The sequence below is a fragment of the Zootermopsis nevadensis genome, unplaced genomic scaffold (genome assembly GCF_977971745.1).
Source record: "Zootermopsis nevadensis isolate Lab colony 2312 unplaced genomic scaffold, Znev_1.0 Znev_ptg000006l, whole genome shotgun sequence".
Taxonomy (NCBI): Eukaryota; Metazoa; Arthropoda; class Insecta; order Blattodea; family Termopsidae; genus Zootermopsis; species Zootermopsis nevadensis.
This window is the reverse complement of record NW_028259138.1, coordinates 14,251,252-14,273,816: the sequence shown is the minus strand read 5'-3', so window position 1 is coordinate 14,273,816 and position 22,565 is coordinate 14,251,252. Positions and strand designations below refer to the sequence as shown.

The 22,565-nt window shown below is 39.1% G+C and overlaps 1 protein-coding gene across 6 annotated transcripts in view; it reads right to left on the bottom strand.

Annotated features, from left to right (window-relative positions):
* Positions 1-22,565, bottom strand: part of Gfrl (Glial cell line-derived neurotrophic family receptor-like) — a 557,991-nt gene that overhangs the window by 186,880 nt on the left and 348,546 nt on the right. For all 6 annotated transcript variants that reach the window (XM_087343770.1, XM_087343769.1, XM_087343772.1 and 3 more), the window contains exon 2: positions 12,797-12,919. In XM_087343770.1, coding sequence (XP_087199896.1) covers positions 12,797-12,919 — 123 coding nt within the window. The remainder of the gene's footprint in view (positions 1-12,796; positions 12,920-22,565) is intronic.

Genomic DNA, 22,565 nt, shown 5'->3' with positions numbered 1-22,565 from the left:
TTTCGTCTTCTCAGCCACAAGGTGACGAACCCAAATACATGGGAATCGAAAATATTGGCAGGTTTAAGCCGAGTTAATGTAATATTTGAACCGATGTTACAACGCCAAGCCCATCAGCGCACAAATTAATAAATATAGGAATAACTTACAAGAATAGCGAAACATCCTTCTATTGTTTATTTTCAAACCACGTCTTCTGTATTCCAAATCGTAACTTACAATTTCTAAATTCTATAAGTCGTAATAAAATTGAATTATTTGTAAAGGTCGATTTACATCAATGTTAAGTCTCGAAAAATTAATTTGTAAGCTAGAGTCACTGTACCAACATAATAATAAAATGAGAAGAATCTGCTACTTAGATAATAAAGTGTACAAATTTTCACAGCATCTCTGTGCGATGAGACACTAAAGACGGCGGAAAAGGGCGCTTGAGAATATAAGAGGGTAATGGATATTCAATTCTGAATTAAAAATGAGAACTTCCTACTCAGTTCACCGTGAGAAAAAGACCGGACTAAACGTGATTCAAGGCGCGTTTGCTAAGACGAGTAAGTTCTTCGAACAAAGACGTCTGGAACTGAATATAAGAAAGAAGGTTAAAACGGTTTAACAGCCTTCGTTATAATTCTCTTTAAGCCTCCTAATTTTCATTATGGTTTATTTATGAGGTAAAACGTTGGTACACCTGTCCCTGCAATCTGCTTTACTGCGAGGTTTTCTGTGGTTCCTTTCCCCAGGCCAAAGGACCATCTCGATCTCCACCTTGTCGCCATGGTGTGAGGGGGCATGCGGCTAGGAAAAGAGGGGGGGGTGCTGGCAGCTGATGACAAATGACGTCTCGTGGGTCTGCCCCACATTGCTCTGTCTGCTTCCTGGCCCTGTAGTGTCTCCGACCAGGGCTTACCTCACTGTTCGAAGAGGGGTATTCTGGGGACTTATCAAGCTCGGTGGCTTCAGGACCTCGCGACTTTTCATCATTGTCCCTGTGTGCGATGTCTGATGAGCGACCTCCGTCACCCGAGATTCTACTAACTGAGGTGTCTATTAAAAGAAACGGGGGGGGGGGGGGGGGGTACCTCGTTTAGAAAGAAGGCCTTGTTAGATTAAAAGATGTTACGATTGTGTGCTTAAGGGCGCACTTAACTGCGATGTAAAAAGACGAATATAAAACATAAACATACGTCAATTATATTTCAAAGATTATTATTACAGTAACCCATTGTGTGGACGTAATTACTCTCTTTCTGAATTGTTCTGAATTACCGTAGAAACTAATCGCACTTTGCGTTCCTATTATCAGAATATTATGCTTTCTGAGGGAGACATAGGATGATAGACGTTCCCCGTTTGCAAGACTGAACAGCCAAGAGTCGAGGCGTCTCGATTTTCATTAACGCGTTCCTCCGAAGCGCCCCAGCGGCTTTCTGCTCAAACATCTGACGTAACTGAACACGTGGTTCTGCTAATAATGTATGGGGCTCCAGGTTCTTCAGCACCGCGTTCTCCGAGGTGAACACGAATAATTACAAAAGATGCATAGGGAAGCAGACAAGTAAGATGCTACATTACATTTAACAAATTCCGATGTACTGAAAAAATCTGAATTTATAACGAAGCGACCTGATTGATAGGAACTTCGGCGATCATCAATCAGGTGAGCTAATGTTGATGAATGAACTGGGATGCGACGTTACAGACTTAAATCAGGGCGGAGAGTGTCTGAAGACTAAGCGGACGAAATACTTTCGTGGTAATGCGAATCAAACAAATGGGCAACCTACGACTCAGTATGAACCTTGCTGTTTGCGCAGGTTTTAAGACATTCTTGCTTAAACAAGACATTATACAGAACTTCTGGGAAACCTTTCTGAGATATCGAGAAACACACAGAGGCAGCCATTACAGAAATAAAAGATGGGAGACAACTGGAAATGTCTCAGGATCGTCTCGAACTGAGCACTCTGATGGTAGGGTTCTGGTCCCTTGGAGGTACTTTGTATAACATTTAGAGCCAAATATTTAAAACTGGATAACTAACTAATCAACAAAGTAACTAACACCCTGTAGCAGTTATTGACAAGGCTCAGCTGGTCGATAAATTTCCCGCCTTTTACGGGTCCTGAATGATCATTACCGTAAACACAGTGTCCGCCACTGTCCCCTATACTTTGCCACATGAATTTAGTCCGAAACGTCCAAAATCTGTCCATTACTCTGTATTTAATATCATCACAGATCAAAGCCTACTTCTTGCTATGCACTACTATTCTCCCCCTGGGATCTCCATGCTCCGTACATTTCGTCCTTGAGTTTATCTTTGTAAAAATATTCCATAAACGCCATAAATTATGGAGCCATTTGCTTCTATAATTTTTGGTTTAACGACACTTGAATATTACATTGGTTCAGGCGTCAGTGAAGAAAACACACGACCCCGAAAATTATTTCAAAGAATGCCCTCTCCAAGTCGCAATTGTTGTTTCCAAATTTAATTACGCGTAAATGGAGAGGGCGTATCCGTGGGGCCAGCGTCGCTCTATGAACAGAAGCTGCAGATACCTCGTCGAGATCGAGATGGGTTTGGTGGGGCGCAGTGCCAGAGACAGCTAATGAATGTGTCACCACCACAGGCAGCGTTCGTGCCAGCAGCAGCAGCAGTGGCAACATCTCAGCCACCTCCGACCCCCCACGCCCCACCCCCACGACCACGCCCTCAGTAGCAGCATCGTTACCCATCTGCCGAACGAGGCTCGAGGCTCGCATCTCAACAGAGGTGGCTCCATCACCTCAAAGTACGGATGGACACAGCAAATAAAACTTCTTCATCTGTTCTCGTTGAGGACAATATCTGTCACACCGCCCCCAGGCATGAAACGTGCTAATGGCGCTCGTTACTAACACGAGATGTAAACAAAGTCGAACAAATATTGAAAATGTTTCGAAAAAACAAGTGGACCGATGCAAACACATTCACAAACTACAAATTAACAAGTCAGCAACCAAAATTTTGGTGATTATTCTGCAATTTGAAACTTATTTAATGACTTGGAAATTTTTGTATAACTTGAACTAAAACTTCGAGCGGAAAAGCCTATGGAAACTAATGGAAAATTGTCTCACTTTCTTTAGTCGCCGCTTGTCTGCTTATAATTCGGCTGAGCGTCAGTTCATTAATACTTTTTCCTTGACGAACATCAAATGCTACTGGCCGGAGAGACCCAATTCGATGGCCGCTAAGGTCACCTGACTTACACTCCTGTCCAAGTTGGGTTTGTGGACTTTGTCCATCGTCCAAGGTTAAAATGTATACGACGTTTAGTAAACCAAATCCTACTGTGTCACGCCATCGTGAGAACCCTTTCCAAGTTCTTGTTGTGTGGATTTGTGAAGGGCTCCGTCTGCCTCCCTACAAAACGCCACTGACGCGCTGAAGGTTCAAACTACACGCGGCCTAAAATTATGTGGACGCTTAGCAGGACTCGTGATTGGACGACAAAAATTAAACACTCGGTTATACGGCAGTGCCGTGGTTCATGCATTCGGACGAAGGATTTTTGCCATATGAAAGCATGGAATTAAATCCATGTGGATTCTGTGGTGGATAAACTGGCATTTCCGGCAGGTTTCTTTCAATTACTCGTGTTTCATCCACCTCCGTCCACATCCATCACTTTCCTGAAATGTGTGATAACACCGACCTTCAAATCTCATCTCCAATCGGAGACATGTCTAAAATCAAAGAAAATAATATTTAACGCCAAATTGCAGGATGATTGCAAATGGTTAACCGGATAGGATGAGGATGCAGGCGGACATTCCCCGACATGAAGGAGCCACTATTTTTCTGAAGCAACTGATAAAAATCTCGTTTAATAATAATAATAATCAAATGAACTAGTTCCGGCTTCAATTCGAATTTCGATGACATCGAATGCCTACCAGGAGTAAGGAATTTAGTAAAACAGGTAATAGGCTCAGATCATGAAATATTAATACGTATTCATTATGATTAATATTTTGGTTTGGAAGCAGAAAACAGAACTGACGTTGAGAATTCTTCGTACGCGACTGAGTGACTGGAGATCACCTTTCGTCTTCGCCCTCTTTATGGAAAGCGGCGAGCGAGAAACCCTCATCTGGGCGTGTGCCATTCCTCTCTCAGCCTCCCCATGATTATTCAAGTGAGATAACTTATCTCAGTCTCCTTTCCAGCATTTGACTTATGACGCTCCTCTATCCCTGCGTTTCTGCTTCTCATTCCACGTCACCCCTTCCAATTCTCATCGTCCTGTGGAAAAATATCTTTGCGACTCGTGATACGACACACGTACGAAGCTTCAAAATGTGACGCGGAAAAGTTCCCGATACTTAAAATGTAAAGAACGTTATGAAACGCATTTGGTTTCGCGGCGAAATGCACAAGACAACATCAGGCGAAACAGAATTATATTATCACAAAGTGAGAAGCATTTTCATAATGTATTAAAATGTTGGTTAAAACAAAATTTTTAAAATAATACATGAAACGTGTTTATATTAGACTAACACATCAGTGGTAAAACCTCTTTTTTGTATAAAATTCTAGCGAATGAGATCATCAAAATATAAAGTTAATTTCAGTAAAATACTGAAGGAAGCTGCCGATTTACTTTCAGAGGATAATTAATTAAAGTGAATTGTCGCAATGAAAAAACATTTTGTTCGTTTTTACTGCCGATATACCGCGCCCAACATTCTCCAAGTAAATCGTAATTGTTTATGGCTTCACTGCTTACCACTTACCAACTTCAAACATTGCATACTGGTTCATAGTTTGAAGCTGGTCACTAAACTACTCGATCTTTATTTCTTAGTTTTCCCTGTACTTAAACACCCTTCGATTACTCATAGACAGCAGAGTCAGAGTAGATGATTACTAAAATAACCCCAGCACAAGACCAGACTTGCCAGTAAGTTAGGTTTGTTCTCACTAGAGTACTGAGAAGTTCTTAAACAAATAGAATTAACAAATGTAAATGTAAAACATTGTAAAATGCGAAGATTGTATAGAATGTACTATCAGATGTTTTGGCACCTAAAAAAAGATCTCATTTTTAGATGTTACAGAACATTCCAGCGTCTTGTGACCACTCTGCAGATTCATTCAGCCACTAAAATCCTAAAAGGGATCACAGATCACGTGGTTATGATTTCGTACACTCCACTGCTCAAATTACTAAATTATATTACCGTAAAAATTCTAAATCTGTATCATTAAACTATAATCAAACATTACATTGAAACTCGAACCTGAAGTTAGTTGTCTCCAGTTTCAGCATCTTTTGCAACTCGATAACCGACGCCTGTATGTATGGTTAAACAGTACACGTCATTTGTAAACCGCCCTTCGCATGTAAGGACTGGTAATAATGTGTTTGATCAAAGTGTGCCTCAAGAGAACGCGACAGAGACGTGTGAATGGAGCACTACGTCACAACCTCTTAAATGAACTCTGGGATTCGTGGTTACGAACCGCGCAACTCTCTCTGTCCTAAGTCTTAGGTAATTTTCCTAAAACACCGCATTGCAAACTGCGTTTCACTTAATAATAACGAACAAGCAAGTTGGTCGTTGGCATTCCGTTAAGTCACGTAGGGACGTGCTTTCATTTTCGACGCGAATTTGGAAAGGAGCGAAAAAATTGAATGAACATTCATACGCCCGCTGCAGGCAGCAACAGCATCGACGTTTAGGTGTAAAAGAAATTTTCGTTGACACTCTGTATATCAAATACTTAACTCCTTTGCAAACATCCATCATAGTACACTCACCCTGTATCTTAACATTTGTGACGTGGTTCTTATATCCACGTTTCATGCTTAGATCTTAACTTATAATTTGTGCATATTCACAATTAATAGATATCTTTAGTATTTTAATTTCATTCATAAGTTTTTCGAGATTCCTGTTTTAAACTTTAAAAGTTTCCTTACTCTGTACTGTAATTATTATATTTTAACGAACAGATAATTTTATCATATTACAATATTAGATACTCTGATTATATTACCAGACTGCGACAAATACTTCTTAAATGTAGTAAACAAATTTTACTGACATCAAAATGAGTTACAAACAGTTCTATTCGATGATGGGTAGTACTGCCATGAAATAAATAAGAGGCTAATGTAGTTTGTTTTGACTGCGTAGAAACGGAAAATAATGTAGAAGTTTAATTTCATCCACAACATGAGGCTGGAGCAAAGTTTTTGAAAGAAAACATTCCGAACACCAAATATATACATCTCCACTTGATGAAATCGGCCTACCATAGGGTACTTAATGAGAAAGCTTTGGTATTAAAGTTTCCAAACTATTTGGCATGATTTTCAATGTCATTTCAAGGGAGACGGAGAATAGTTATCGAACATTTGCTTCAACTATGAAAATATTAAGGAAATTGTGTTCCTCGCGAGATCAAATTCACATTTCTATTGTCAAGAACACGACAGTTTCGTATCCAAAATTGCAGAATGTTATCAATGGTTGGTTTATATAAAGAGTAGTTAACTAATTATAACATAACATTGATGGCGTTTACCTGGTACTATCTGCAATAAGATGAATGTAATTTTAAAAAAAAACTTGCGTGAATCGTCTTTTACAGTAGGCCTACAGAGGTCTCTCAGTTTAAAAAAGCCTGCATGTTTCTGGGTGCAGATCAAGTGAATTTACATCTCCGACGTTAAACACGTAAAATGATGAGCATCTGAAAGCCATGGAGAATTATGAAGCTTAGAGCAACGTCGATGACCTAATAAAAGCCCATGAAAAGTAGGAAGAAAGACACAAGGACGAAGTACAGGAAGAAACAAAGAAAGACAATTATTTCAGGAAAGAGCAGAATATAAAAAAAATATACTTTTTTTTCCTTTTAGAGATGTCGCTTAAAACCCTTTTGTTCCGAGTTTCTATAATGGAACCTTGAGATGACTTGTCTTAGCTGCAGTAAGGAGATGATACTTCCACATCGTACGTGGAATTAGCCAACCAGACGCCACGGGAGAAGGAAGTTTTGGTAGAAGATGTTTGCGGGATTCTGACGAAAGTTGCCTCGCTAAACCCCCGGAGAAAGAAATTAGGTTTTCGTTGGAAATTTTTCTTTTTTGTTTATTTTTTTCCCCCTGTTCTAAAATTATGTGATGTACTTCAGATGCTGCGTCGCTTTTGTTTCCTTGATGTTTCGGGCAGGGCAAGGTTCGCTACATTCAAGCGACAGACGAACATCTGCGCAGCGATTTGAAGCAAGAGCCGTCTTTGATCCAGCACTCGGTACCGAACCCTTAACACTGCCGCGACTTGGACTGAGATACGGTCTGCCTGTCTCTCAATGACTGTCTCCTTATTTCCCAAAGACTCGTCTTACGTCCGCCAGACTTTCAAAGTTTTCAAATGTACCGAAATTTTACGGAGGAGATGTCCGATCGACAGACACCATTTACACTGGAAACGAGCCACTAGGGAAACGCCAACTTCTGAACAACTTCTCCCATTCTGGAGTTAAAGAAACAATGCAAGCAAAACATCACACGGGGTTTAAAAAGTTACACGTCAGAAAATTTATAAACAAGATTATTTTGAAACCCTCGCTCACGTTCTGTCGCTTGTCAAAATTTGTATTTTTGTCTTGACAAGTAGATTCGATTCCTACGGGCAAATATGAACTCGTCAGAATGAACGGGGAAAAAAGAGAAAATATCCAACAGTAATTAATAGTCTTCTATAAACCTATCAAAAACGGATAAGTGCGAGAATACACGCACATAATAATTGTAAGGAATATTATGCTCCTTATGAAACAGAAGAATCTTCTTAAAAGTACTTCTTGTATCACCTGAAGTGCGATTCATGTTCAAAGTAAATTTACAACCAATATGTCTCTTGTAAATGTACTCTAATTAATACTGTGCCTTAAATATGAATATATGAATACACCTACAAGTTTTGTTTTAACTTTGGAGTATTTCAAGTCCCCCAGAAGAGCTGGTATACACAGGTATATTTACCCTTCAGTAATCTCCTACAAATTACAGTTTTTAAACACGGAGAACCTCCTACTTAAGTAACTTTATTCAAATTGTGTTCAGTGCGAATATCTGCCTCACTACTTTGCATTCAAATATAATTAAAATGTCCCGATCTGGTTCACACAGCGGTACAGGATGTATTTGGCATTTCGGAGAACCTCCATTGTGACCACTGTCTACTCTGTCCAAAATAATCAGTCCAGATGCAATATCTTAAACAGTCCGCTTATGAAGCTTAAGGCTTCATAAAAGAAGCTAATACGTACTTAAATTTACTTTTGAAAAATCACCATACTTAACGTCGATTACCCTTAAACTGTTAGCTTTGATATTACATTAACATTCATTAAACGACTTATGTATAACAGAACGCTCGTGCAACGTGAAATATACAATCTGACATTATTTAGCAGGAACGTATTTATTTATACCAACATTCAAACGCGTAAGTTCCCTTCTCCGCGACCGAAAACTGATTCCAGGGCTAAATTTTAATTCCTCATTAGTTTTACTGTTTATAATCGTCCTTCATTGTATTTGCCTGTCTCTATAATAGGATACGGTTTATGATCGATTCTGTGTGTTACGCATTAGTAAAAAATTCATAGTACGGAGGCTGGATGGGAGAATCTTCTACTGTAGAAGCGTTGATAGAATTTGGCATGTTTTGGAATTATTTTTGAGGGACACAAGAGGGAAAGGATGCCAAATAAATGGCGCCCTTCTAACAGGCTAAGAGTCTCTATCTTCTCTTCTTATATTTTGTGTGTGTGTGAACGGTGAATAATATTTCGAGGCACGCCGTACAAAAGCGAGAAAGGAAAAGTTATTAGCGAAAGTATCCGCGCATGGTTTTTTCCCATCCGATCGCTTGGGGGCTGAAACACAACCGCAGAAAATTTGATGGGGTTTGGCTGAAGGTTAATTAGCATTATCTTGTTCTATTATGTAGTGCGTGGCTGAAATTTTCATTACTCTGCACTGCAAATGTCACTAGGCGTCTTCAGTAATAGATTACAAATAAAAGGCTGCACGCTACTTATGTTCATGCATTCATTATCATCTCATTTGCATTTATTAAGTTTTAATTTGATTTCGACAACTTTTCCAGGGCTAAAAAGACGATGATAGCAGCTGAGCATTCAACTCAAAGAAAGGCTAATACATTTTGTAGTTGGTCAGATTAAGTGGCGTAGAATCAAACTGTTGCCAAAAGATGAATGTGAAAATATTTTCCAGGAAGAACTGAATAAAACCACAACACCTCAATCAAGCTACCCGGCCTCCAAGCCGAGGTGTGTCCAAAAGCTCCCGAACATATGCATAAACACCTTTTAAGCTGTAATGCAGGCTCAGTGTAAGAAACAAGTCACTATTTGCGCAGACATCAGCATGAATAAGAAACTACCGAGCTATTGTCTTATCTTATTGAAGAAAGCAAGGAGTCTTTGTTTTTCAAGTCTGCAAGTCCTTTAATCTCGAAGCATTTATGCACCTCCATTACGAAGACCACGCGTTGAATGCTGCAGAGATAAACAATTCAGGAAATGTTTAAACTTACGCTGTGACGGAAATGCGTGGGTTATTGACTATTAAAGCAGGCGGCGTGTATAATAAACGCTGTGCTATGAAGAGTTCATAGCAGTTGACCATCCGCCTTATAATCAGCAACTTCTTTGCATATAAGTTATTATAAGAAGCTAAACTGCGAAAAGGAACCAAAATAATAGTCTAAAGCTGAACTTAGCAGGGGGATTCGTGAGTGAAGTCTAACACTTGGTCATTTATTACAACCATGAAAATTAAAAAATATATAATAGGCATTTTAGAACACAATCTTCCTTCTCCGTTTTATTTGTATCGCGAAATTAATGTGTGACGACGCAAGAAACCTCACGGGGGGGGGGGGGGGGGGGGGGTACAAAATTCAGCCGTCATTATTAAGCTGCGTTCCTTCGCTAATAACATTTTTGGAGTCGAGAATCTCTCTTTCACACCAAAGCATGACCTTAGGGAGATGAGCTCTCCCTGACAAAACGCGTACGTGTGATAATCCAGTTGACGGGGAAACATCAGACACACTGAACACACAGTCTGATAAAACAAATTTTAAAAACATTACTCCTACCGACCTTTGTGCACAAAGACGAGACTTAACCCTTTCATTACACAAAATGACAATAAAATAACATGACAATGCTACAGCATACCCTTTAGGTAGCAAAACAGAAGAGAAAGGGTCACCCACACACAACACACGTCTCCTTGCAGTTAGCACTGTTTGAATAAGCGAAGTAGTGACGTTTACTGCTACATTACACATAAGGAGCGTCTCCTTTCAGAAGAACTAGGCGTTATGAATGAACATGTTCTATTTGCGGCCGAAATTATAATTTGCGTCACGTATATTACTTAATTAAAAATAAAAATAAAAGACCTTACAATTTGTAAGGATGTCAGAGTAACAAACACTAAAATTTAAATTTTTACTCTTGATAACACAGAGGATGAAAGTTTTTCACTTTTGTTAACAACACATATTCATATTAAAAGCCACTGAACAACGCGTTCATTTCTCTACTTTTCCAGACAAATAAAATAAATCACTTACGGATAGGAAACTTATTAATACGCGATGCTTCCATCATGGGATTCAGTGCATCGCCCTACAAGGGATATCCGTTGATTAAAACTACCACTGAATTATTAATTAGAATTTTTGGACTTTTCCAATCGCCATTAGGCTTTCTAAAAATACGCTATGTTTCGGGAGATGGCTCTTCCCCAGTCATCAGGTGAACGTGCATATTCGAGCCCGTTAGATGAAGCTAATCTCCATCTACAGGCGGATAAACGGCTTGCATCTGCTTAAGTTTTTTGTAAAATGACTTAGAACTAATCACAACGGCCTCCTTTCTCATCCCTTCCTACTCAAGAAGTGTGTCATACTGTTCAGCGTTAAATTAACCAGGAAGATAGAAATTGTCACCATGCTTTGCAAGACTCTATCAATTTCCTTCTGACGAGCATTTCCTACGAAGTTCTCTTAGAGGTCCGGTTAATTTAAGTAAATCTTGTCAGTTTTGCCTGAGAAGTATTCTTAGGTCAAACACGATTTGGTTCAAAGTTCAAGGACACTGGGCAGAGGACGTGGAAACCAACGTCTTTCGATTCTTCCACGTTACGTCCCTACGCACGTGCATTAGAGTTCTGAATCATTTACTATTGTTCGCCTTGCTGACTGAAAAGCAGAAGAATTCAGGCTTCAAGGGACTAAAGAATTATCACTTACGAGTTTTTAACTAACCAGTCAGTGGTCTTATCCTGATATACACACAGCATTTATATCGGAGTTACAATATTTTAAAACTTTTGAATATTTACTATTTCATAACCACTCAGCGATTAGTGTTACACTAACGCCTGTGGAATAACGCGTAATTCGGAGAAGTGCACACTAAGGAGGAAATGGCGTGCACAACTTAGAAGACGGAGCAAATGCTGAATAATAATGGAGAAGCGTTAACTAAGTAACTTACGTACTTAATCCACGGAATTAAGATCTTCTTAAGAAGCGAACTGAATGCACGGCTAGCGGAGAAATTCTCCCGTCTGCTATGAACTCTGATTCAGAGAATCTTGCCATCGGTTGTTGTTCGGAGCTACAAGAGTTCTACCCAAACTCCCACCTTATTTCCTTGAAATCCAGTCTAATATTATCCTTCCACCTATGCATATTTCTTTCAAGTTATTCTTACCTTTACGATTTCAAAAAAAAATGGATTCTGAATAACTACTACCGAATGCTTCGCCCGTCTCATTCGCCTTGATTTTATCATCGTCATAATATTTGGTGAATATTTCACAATATGGAGTTCCTCAGGACACAATTAATATCACAAGCCTCCTGAAAAAATACTGTCCTCATTACCCTCTCCACAAAAGCCCTCAATCTATGTGTTTCATTTAATGTGACAAGAGAGTTTAGCCCGAATAAAAAATTAAAGGTATACGTAATTATAGTTTGGCAAATGCTAATCTTCCTGTCTGTCCTATAAAACGGTACTATTAGCAAATTTAAAACTGTAATTAGGTTGGAATTTCTGTGTGTAAATAACATTAGTGCAAATGAAAATTTATAATTTAATCAGTAGACACCACTACTTCTAATATTATTTTACAGTTTGAAATTTGTAGGATACTCGTCAAATTATTACCACTGATGTATACACTTCATAACTAATACATAAACTGAGTTCATATTCCATGACGGAATCACTTTTATCGATTGACGTAACTTGTCTTGGTTAAATTTCGCAATTTATCTTCAGTAGAAAAACTTAAATTTGAGCTGCATTTGTTCACATTTTAATGATGTCTTTTTTTAATTCGGACAAACGTGGAAGTCTACTGTACTTTTAGTGAAATTAGGGAAACTTGACTTGTGGGGAGCTGTTCCTTTACTCTGATATATACGATGAACACTAACCTCTTCTAGAGGTCTCGTGCCAACAGTAGAGGCCTACGTGAAATCGCGACACGTAATCCAGGCTACCATCACACATCGTCTGGAGTCAAACCGCTGACCCTTGTACAGAGGCCATGCGTCTTCATCACGTACGGACGACAACTTCAAAAACCTTACATTCCATACGTTCATATAAAGATGACTTTCTTAATAAATCTCTGAAAATGGAAAATAATTAAGATAAATAAAAATTACCTACCTAATTCGGAACCGCACACTCGGGGAATAATTTCCAAAATGGCTGAACAGGATGCGTCTTCTACACACAGTTGTCGAGCAAGTAGGCAGTTGAGGATGGCGACGGCAGTTTTGACGTTGGGACCTGGAAAGAGAGAATGTTCCGGAACGTTAGATGACCGAGCAAATTCAATGCCGTACGAAAATGCAATTCAAATATTGGGACAGTTACGAACCTCATAAAAGAAACGGTTCGAATATATTTTGTATTGCTAGATAAATTTTGATTTACTTAACTAACCACAATTAAGGACTGGAGTTCAAAATGAAGATCGCACTCAAAATTAAACGATATATTTTACACACACTTCACATGACAACTTATTTCCTTAATTTTCCCTCCAAGAAAACCTCTCTTTTCAGATTTACAGGTACTTGTTACGATTACGATCTTACTAAATTTAGTATTTTTCGAGTGATCCCCAAGTAACAATTTAGACAATTTTTGTGTCGAATTAAAAAGGAAAACACAGAGCATTTTCCAAGTACGTTCCTTACGATGTAAATCATTTTATATTACATACCATTAAAACTAGGAGACTGAGAAAAGAAAAGGTCGTGGTCTATTATAATATCCGACCATTTCCCTGTTATAAATGACAGACTTAGAAAAGGTGTGGTACCACTCATCAGAGACATTTGGGAATATGAACGTCATATTCATTTATTTAGAATTTTATGATAGCAGGTATTACATTTACAGGGGCATATATTATTTTCCTGATAAACGTAAGCCACACTGAGAAATCTTTCGGATCAAAACAACCAACAAAATCAAATGAACGCATGAATTTCTGTAACATTAGCAGCTTCTTGGTCAGGTACGAGATTAAAATAAATTAAGGGCTGTGTTGGACAAATACGGTTTATGATATATAATTCTGAAAGGAGAAATTTGTAAAATGTACATACGGACACACAGACACCACGCCCCCGTTATTAATTCCTTTTCTGAGGAAGACTTTTTGTAAAAAAATTGTGTTTTATGTTGACCGGCGCACATCTCTGTGCAATTTCGGATTTTCTACTACACGCCCGGAGCGGTCTAGCCAACGTAACACAGTTCTGCCACCTCTCTTATTTAAGGTGTAAATTATATCAACCTGTCAAAAATCCCACCTCGTACGACAGCAGCACTAACAATGATAAAACATTTCAACAACGCACACGTTTGTTCCATTTTCTGCTATCGTAGCGAAAGAGACGACAAAGATGATAATTATGATGATAAATGTGCTTACGACGTTTACATTAATACTGAACGTTGTGTCCAGAAAATCGCACCTCGTGTCGAGTCGAAGATAAACAGATCGAGGTCAGCACGTACTGGATGGACCTGAATAAACGGGCTTAAACTTTACGAACAATGCGAACATTTATTTTATCCAAAATTCACGGCGAACACGGCTTGAAAGAAACCTCTCATCGGCTGAAAGACAATATACAAATGAAAGCAGGAAAACATGTCTTCGCCTTTCCTTTGTTGGGCTTAGCAAAAGGAAACGTGTTTGATATTTGAAGCGTGCGTTAATTACGGGCAAAAACGTCGATATGACCTGGGAATTCTTCAATACTCGGCTGAAGGGCATTCAGTGGGCTGTGATAAGACGTCAACATGTGGCCGCTCCCCCCTTTAAATCCAACCCCACGTCCCCTTTCAATTCCCTCATTCATCTTCTACCCTTGTCACTTCTCTTTGATGGCGAATTTCAAGCAAAAGGATCAACGTGTGTCTGCATGTTAAGGGAGTACAATCAACAAAACTCGAGGTTCCGTTCGGATGGATGTTTTGGCTCACACAGAGCCCTTAAAACGTGTCACGTGCTTTGGATTGCACTGACTATTCCGGATTTCAGTCTCGCTATATTAAGGTAAGTTTTCCGCACAGGGAAAATTAAAGTAAAATTAAAAGATTTTAGAGGGGAATTTTGTGTCTGCATGTAAGTCGAAGGTGGCTGATTTCTTGTAAAAGTGTACCAAGATATCAGAGGTACCTGCTGCCTCTATTATCTCTGGGGCGTTGATAAACCTCTAACAGAGGACACGGACAGCCATTTTCGTAATCACCGCCTTGGAAATCTAAAATCTTCATTTTAGGTTTTGCAGAATTCGATTTTAAATAGGCTCACGACGTGGTCAGTGCCCTAGTGATGTTTGCAGCAAATAGGAAGAATGCAAGAGACGTTATTTTTATAATCACCAACCACGACATTTGAACCGTGGTGTTCCATAAACCACTAACATCTCCGTTAGAGGCAGTTCTGTAAAGATAATAGATTATTGTGTGCTTAGGTTTCTTAAAATCTTATGTTTGCGTTAAATCTTCTCGCAACGGCAAATGTTCCCGGTACAACAAGCAGCAACTGTTTTACTCAGCACATAATACAAAAACACTAAATCATTATCAAAATACGTGAACATTTTGTTGTGACTATCGGAGGAATTTCATGACGCCGAGTTTTTTTCAATACGACACCAGATTTCGCCACTGACTTCCGCTCTCCTTGTGCCAAGAAATTATATTCTATGTTATTTAGCTCTCACATGACATTCAACGCCGCTACGTTTCACTCGTCTGTGTGCACATACCATATTCTTCTTCTTCTTTGAATTCGTTCTGACCCCCCCCCCCCCCTCTCCCCCGGAATATAGAAAAACGCGCCTTACAGCGTCACAGAAAAGTTCGCTTCACGAGTGTAAATAAAGATGGAAGGGACGTATGGAAATTCGAGTCTGTCCCGGATAAAACTGAAGTCAAGGTGCTTTTGAGACGAGGAACCTAATCACGTGACGCAAAAAAAGGTTAGCAGATAGGAGGCAACTGAACTTGACACACAGACAGAAAGCCGGCTGAAATTCAAGTAAACATAAAATAAGACACGAATAATATCGTAACTGAATATTCGAACGGAAAAGAGGAAATACAGTTACATGTAAACAAAGGGCGAAATGTAAAATTCAAGGAAAGGCGAGAGAAAGGCAAAGAGAAATGGATGTGAAGGTGCAGTTGAAGAGCGGAGGAAGGCAGAATATTTGACTTCAAGAGGACGAGACGTGGGGAAGGAAGAAAGAAATACAAAGGCAAAACCGAAAGTAAAATGCTCAAAAACATTTTCGCATGAATATAAGATCTTACACCGTCACGTCTCGAATCCTTTCATTTATGTTTATGAGGCGTGGGACAGACTAAATAACAAACAAACAAACAAACAAACTAGCTAATAAAACGGAAAATCATATCACAAAATGCGTTAAACCTTAAACCCTGGCTGCACCTATTTGTGCAAATTGTTCTAACAAATAATAATTTCGCATTTTGCTCACAATACGTATATTTACCAGTTTCTCATGATTTTCATAATAAAGAACGAATGTTTGGTTAAAGTATGACACAAGAATTTTAAAGAAATGTTGTATCCGTAGAGCGGAGACCTTGTTTATAACCTACAAATCTCTTAGCTAAGTCAAATACTTAAAGAACAATAGACGAAGTACTACTTCTGAATCTGAGTCATCCGAAATTTGCGAAGTCCTCAAAAAAGGAGTGCATTGCTTCAAAACGTTACTACGAAATAAAATACGAAGGTCAGTGTTTTAGTAATCAGAAGTTCCATTTGCGTTCTCCTCAATTTCATGTACGGCGTAAACTTCAAGCAAAGGAATCGATCTGTGGCCTTCCGTCCCTCTTGGTCGGTGAGAGCCGAATTCTTTCCGGCGGGTTGGAACAGTTCCGGTTCCGTAGGACACGCAAACACGGCGGATCCGCTCGGTCTCGCTGGTGGCAGGCAGAATTCGTGGCACGTAGAAGCCATACGTTCGGGCATTCCAGCCGATTTTGAAACAGACCGTCCATTGAAATTTAAATTACATTCTGTCCTGCTCCTTTCTTCGTTTTGTTTCGAACAAAACCTTACATTCTGCAATAAGCCAATACATTCACATTGTCTCTATTTATCTCACAAAATGATACACTTATTTACATGATAAATACGGGCCAATAAATTACAATGAGACGCTTTCTGTATCGTACATTCATGATCATTACCAACCACTACAAACCAATTAGCTTTAAAAATAAATATTTCCATTGTGGTCTCTGGTTTGCGATTCTGTGTAATATAGGAGATCATTTCCGACGTTTTTGAGAAACGCATTGTCAATCACTGTGACGGGTCGACAACGTAGACCTACACTCCGGTAACCACGCATGAGACTACACAATGTCAAAACCCAGAAGATGACAATCGACGTTTCGGATCAACCTTCAAGGCTACATGTCATCACAAACTAGATCGAAAATTTCTGACAGTAGAGGACACTAAGGAACAAAGGTTAATTACTGATGAATACATTAATATTTTTTTTAAAAATAATTGAGATAAATTAAGCCAATCAAATTAATATGATAAGAGAATATGCAAGACATTGACGGTACAAGATAAGAGAATTTATATAATTAAGATGAGAACACACATAGTCAGTGGTAAGTACACGAAGAGAGAAAGGGTGAAATATCTTATAAATGATATTGATGGATTATAAATGGTGATCTGGAAAAAAGTACGACTGGGAAATCTCACTAATTGTTTAGGAAGTTACAAACTGGTCAGGAATAAGAAAGGAGAGAATGAGGAAAATCACGAGAGCTCATGTCTTAGTCTTCAATCTCGGAGCAGGACCAAAATAATAAAATACTGGATCAACGGAAGTCTACTTCACGTCCAAAATATCAATTTATTAATGATACTTGGTATATTCTTCTTAAGCTGAATTTCGTCCGATTCCATTCGCTGTATTCTCTGCCAGCCAAGGCAACTAAAATTTAATGGTGCATACAGAAAACAGTTGAAATTGAAGCTGCTGTATTATAGAAAATCAAATGGACTGTGAAATTGGTCGCAGACCTTGTCTCCGTTTATACATCAGACGTGATACCACGTGACTTAATTTGCAAACGGAAATAAAATATGCTTTAGGCAAGTGCCGCGCGGGAGCGACGTTTTTCGCTGCCGTCCGCCGTGTGGACGACACACGTTACGAAACGTCGTTATGAAACCAGAACACAAAACTTCATGCAATGTTAGAAAAAGGCGTATGTTTAAGTACGTAATGTTAGCAAGCACTTCGCTTGCGTGTTTTGGTTAACCGGAAATTACAATTAGACCCTATAAAAACAGGAAGGCCTTCCGACATGCTCCGAATTGCCAATAAACGTTGGTATTTTAATACAAGAAAATGTAACTTATTGAAGTTACAGTCAAGAATTACGTGATTTCTTAGTTAAAATTCTTAACCTATTAATGCGCGGTCGTATGTTACTTTTACGTTCAGACGCAGATCACAGGGCAGTTGCAGTCCACGACCGTAATCTTGAGACTTGCAAGGAATGCAGGAAGTCCGAAGCGTTAAAATCTTTCCTCCTTCACCCCGCAAGTCTCAAGATTACAGTCGCGAACTGTAAGTAAACCTTGACGGTGTCCCTCGCATCACCTCTTCTGGCGGGCACGTCGTCTGTGGAGTCCAAACACCGGTCAGCAGCTGACTGAAAATGTGCCAATGAGGAACGACAGCTCATTCACGGCCTGAATACACAAACGTTATAAATGCCCACAGAATTCCGTTCCATTTCAGTTGGAATTATGACTCACGACCACAAAATTGCAAATCTTTGTCTTTGCGTTCAACTTCTTTTCTTTTCTGTTAGGTTAGGTTAGGTTAGGTTAGGTTGTAGCAAGAATATTCAGAAAACGAGTCCCGAGAACTTTATTAGTGCCTGGCAAACACAATTATATAAAAATCGCCATAATTCTTGTTCCGTAATGGCTGCTAAGCAGTCATTTTCCTTACGAATTCAATAGAATTTCAGGAGTTTTGTGTACATGGCAACGTGTTTTCTGGTCTCCGTACAAGGAATTTTATGCGCAGATCAATATTTGTAGGCTGACAAAGAAGTTGGAAGTTGCTACAAATCACGAAATTAAACGACGGCGAATATAGAGACTGGGGATGAAGGAATTGGACCAATTTAAAGAAATTAATAGCCTATTAACGTACTGTGGAAAACATGGTACAGGTTAGGGAGTGTTGCTGTTTCCGGCAGAATCTTTAATAAAAAGCAGTGTTCCGAGCGTAGCTTGAAAGTGGGTCTACACCATCCAAGACATCACGAAATAACATTCGGACTGACTTGTCGTAGCTTACGATATATCCCTTGGTTACTCTTAAAATTCAGGACAGCCTTGCTTACCATAACCTTAAAGTATGCATATAAAACGTTAAAAATTGCTTATGCACGCACTGATCCTTTCAAGGAACTTCAATTCTTATGGTGGATGAAAACATGGAAATGCGATTCAATACAATGCACCGCGCACTGTGACACGTACGAGTTAAAATGGCATGGGAGATATTTCGCGCATATGCAATTTATCTGCCAATACCGAGCCTACGTCTAGCGTATCAGATTCGAGTTACGAGTTGCGAAATACAGCAATCAACTAGATAAATCGGATTAGCAATTAGTACCTGAGTTTCGAAATACATACTCGATTGCATTAGAACATTTCCTGAAGTGAATAAAATGTGTTCTTGTGCTGGCGACTTTTGAAATTGGTACCACAGACCGTGCAGGTCCGTTAAACACGACGAAATTTTGAACACACAACAAGAAACACTTTTTAGTTGTTTGCTGAACATAGGAGTGGCCCTACAGTTTCTAAGAGAAGATATTCAAGGTATTAGAAAGGTGACAGGTGAGGGGGTGGAGGTACGTGGGATAAAGGAACCGAATCTCCGACGGCGCATGTTCTTAAGTAGACAGGACCAGAAGCGATTTAATTGGTAAATAATAATGCCATGGTATAGTACGTATGAAATGAAACATTGAACTCACACACAACTCATTTTCTTTGGATTCTGCTAATTGTTTTCCGAAGACTTAATTCCGATTAGAGGTTTCAATGATTATAAGCAGCTGAACACGAAATGTCATTAGTGATTTCCCTTGGACTTTATCTCGGCAGACGATGAGATTGTGAAGTTCATTTTCTTTTCCACTTGTCATCAAGAGTTAAAACAATTCCCCCCTCCACCCTCCAAGCCTTAAAAGGACGAACGGAAGAGAAGAGTTGATCTGAAAAGGACAATTGAGCGTCGCGTGTGGATTCATTTCATTAATAACAATGGCGGACGCCCGCCTAATTGCCGCCCTCTCGTCTGATGAAGTGTTCTTGGCGGAGAGAATTTCTTAAGGCGCCCCACCCCCTCGGCGTAGGGGAAACCGGAAATAACGAAATTAACATTTTGTGTTCCACCTGCAAGAAATAAGACGGAAAGACAGAAAACGCCATTGCCAACTTTACAATACCAGTGCAAGAAGCGTGTGTTATTTGTTTCTTGTTCTTTTTACGTTTTCTTAACTGCACAGGCGACATGAAGCAGAATTGGCGGACAGACTAATAACAACAACAACAACAATAATGTTAGGAGTAAACAATGACCTTCGGATACATCACAAAACCCAAGACCTCAAGACCGTAAATGGTAATCCGGTCCCTTGTAATTTGGCTAGGTTACATTACATTTCGGTGAAAACAATAGCTCCTAATGAGGAGGGAAATCTGCGTCTGTAGAACAGAAATATCCCGTGAAATGCCCTAGTCTGGAATATTCGGATTTCTCTGTGTTAGTGAACCGAACAAATGCATTAATAACTATCGCACTATTTTCCGAATCCAAATGTACGCTTTCGGTTAACGAGTAATCAAAACAGAATTTAAAACTAAAGGAGGAAGCTCTGATTGGTAAATAACACTGAGAAACTTTTCGGTCAGGAATCTGCAACAGAATTGTTATAAAATGAAGCACATTGTTTGGAGACAAATGAAGGCAAGGCGGTGGATCATCTATTTGTTAATACAAGAGAAATATAATCCATACGGTAAGAATTAACCAATAATCGCCGATAACGTAAGTTAAATTAAACGGACAAGTGAAAACATCGGTATATTTTTTTATTCTGATAAAAGTTAATTGTTAATATCGTAAATGGGTATTACCACGTTTTATGTACACTCATTTTACAGACTTTTGTATTTTTGTTGCGTAGACATACAATTACTGGTGGGTGCTCATTTTTATAATAAAAAAGCCATTCTGATGTGAACGTAAGAAATAAGATGGAAAACAGGAGATGGACCATTTTTATCGCGACATTTGAACGAAGAAATGATGAGAGTTGGAATGAAGCAAGGAAAATATGTGCTACATTACGTAAAATATTACGCTTTTACGTTTGCGTAAATCTGTGCCATAAGGAATTTTTCCTAACTCAGGAAAAGTTGAAATTTCAGACCAGTATATATGAAGTGCTTCTGTATAAAAATATTTATTTGCATAGGATCTGATAACAAAGTCTAACTTAAACATTACAAATAGTTAGTAAATGTGTTAATTTTATAAAGCAGCAATTGGCTCATGGTGAAGATGTGTTCCGTTGGCGAAAATACTTGAAACAGATCCCGTATAATTCTGAGGTGGGCCAACATCAGACTGTAATAAAACGTGATTGTAGATAAATTTCGAATATGATCGACTGATACCTAAGTTATTTATCATGTTACATCAACTACTGATAACCAAGTATGATAAAGAAATGAATGAGAAACTTTTAACAGGTTAAATACATTCTGAGAACAAAATGCCATCGATTTTAATCTGGTACTGTTCGGGTACAGCCAGACACAATGATGAGGAATAAAATTTCGTAATTTGTCATCGCAATAAAATAGGCAAATTTCCTTCCTTGGATGTGGTTATGTTTGTTAATCATGTTAGATGCTATGAAATAAGCAATGTCGTCTGTAGATCTGCAGTGCAACTTTTTGCGTTTTACAGACTGTACTCTGATGTGACCACGCAATGCTTTCAAAGTTCTTTGTCATCCTGGACCAGCCATTTGCATTCAAAACCGTTAGAAGTGGCTTCTCCCAAGTAGGAGACGACCTCAGAAATCATTTTCTTTTTGCAATGAATGCGCTGCACGTGTAGCCCGGCCCAGACCGGAGTTGGGGATCAACTTTGCTCAACTTCAAAACTTGGTTAGCTTCAAACGGTTCCAAAAGATGCAGGGTGGGAGAAGGCGAGTTGGGTTGGAGGCTTTGACCGACCATATTCCGTAATAAAAAGAAAATTTCTTTGTGGTTTCAACTGGACAGCTATCATTGAGATCAATGGTTAGATTCATTTAAATGACGCCTGAACAGCCATTGAGGTCCTAGACACAAAGCAAATACGTTCCCACAAGGAAATGCGAATTCTGCTCTGTCCACTATATTCAAACAACAGACATCTAAGAAGTATTAAAGCTTGAAAAACGAGGTTCATTGGCTCAGAACAATACCAAAACTGAAGATGATTTATATTCAGACCAAAATATTTCAGAAAGAACTTGCAACGACATTTCAAGATGGCACAAGTTGTGACTGGCGACTTCAACAACTTAAGATACTACGGATACTTGTGCAACATTTCTTTGTAAATAAATTTAGAAATTTTGCAATTCGTTGAACTTGGTCTTAAAGTCCTGAAAACAGAAACAGTATGCTTCTCCGAAACGCTGGCATCCACCGACCAGTCCATATAGCGCCAGAACCCACCAGAACGGTATTACCATTTGGTATATTTGCCCTCAGGAAGAACGTCGTATGGCCCTCGAGAAGAGACACTCGGTG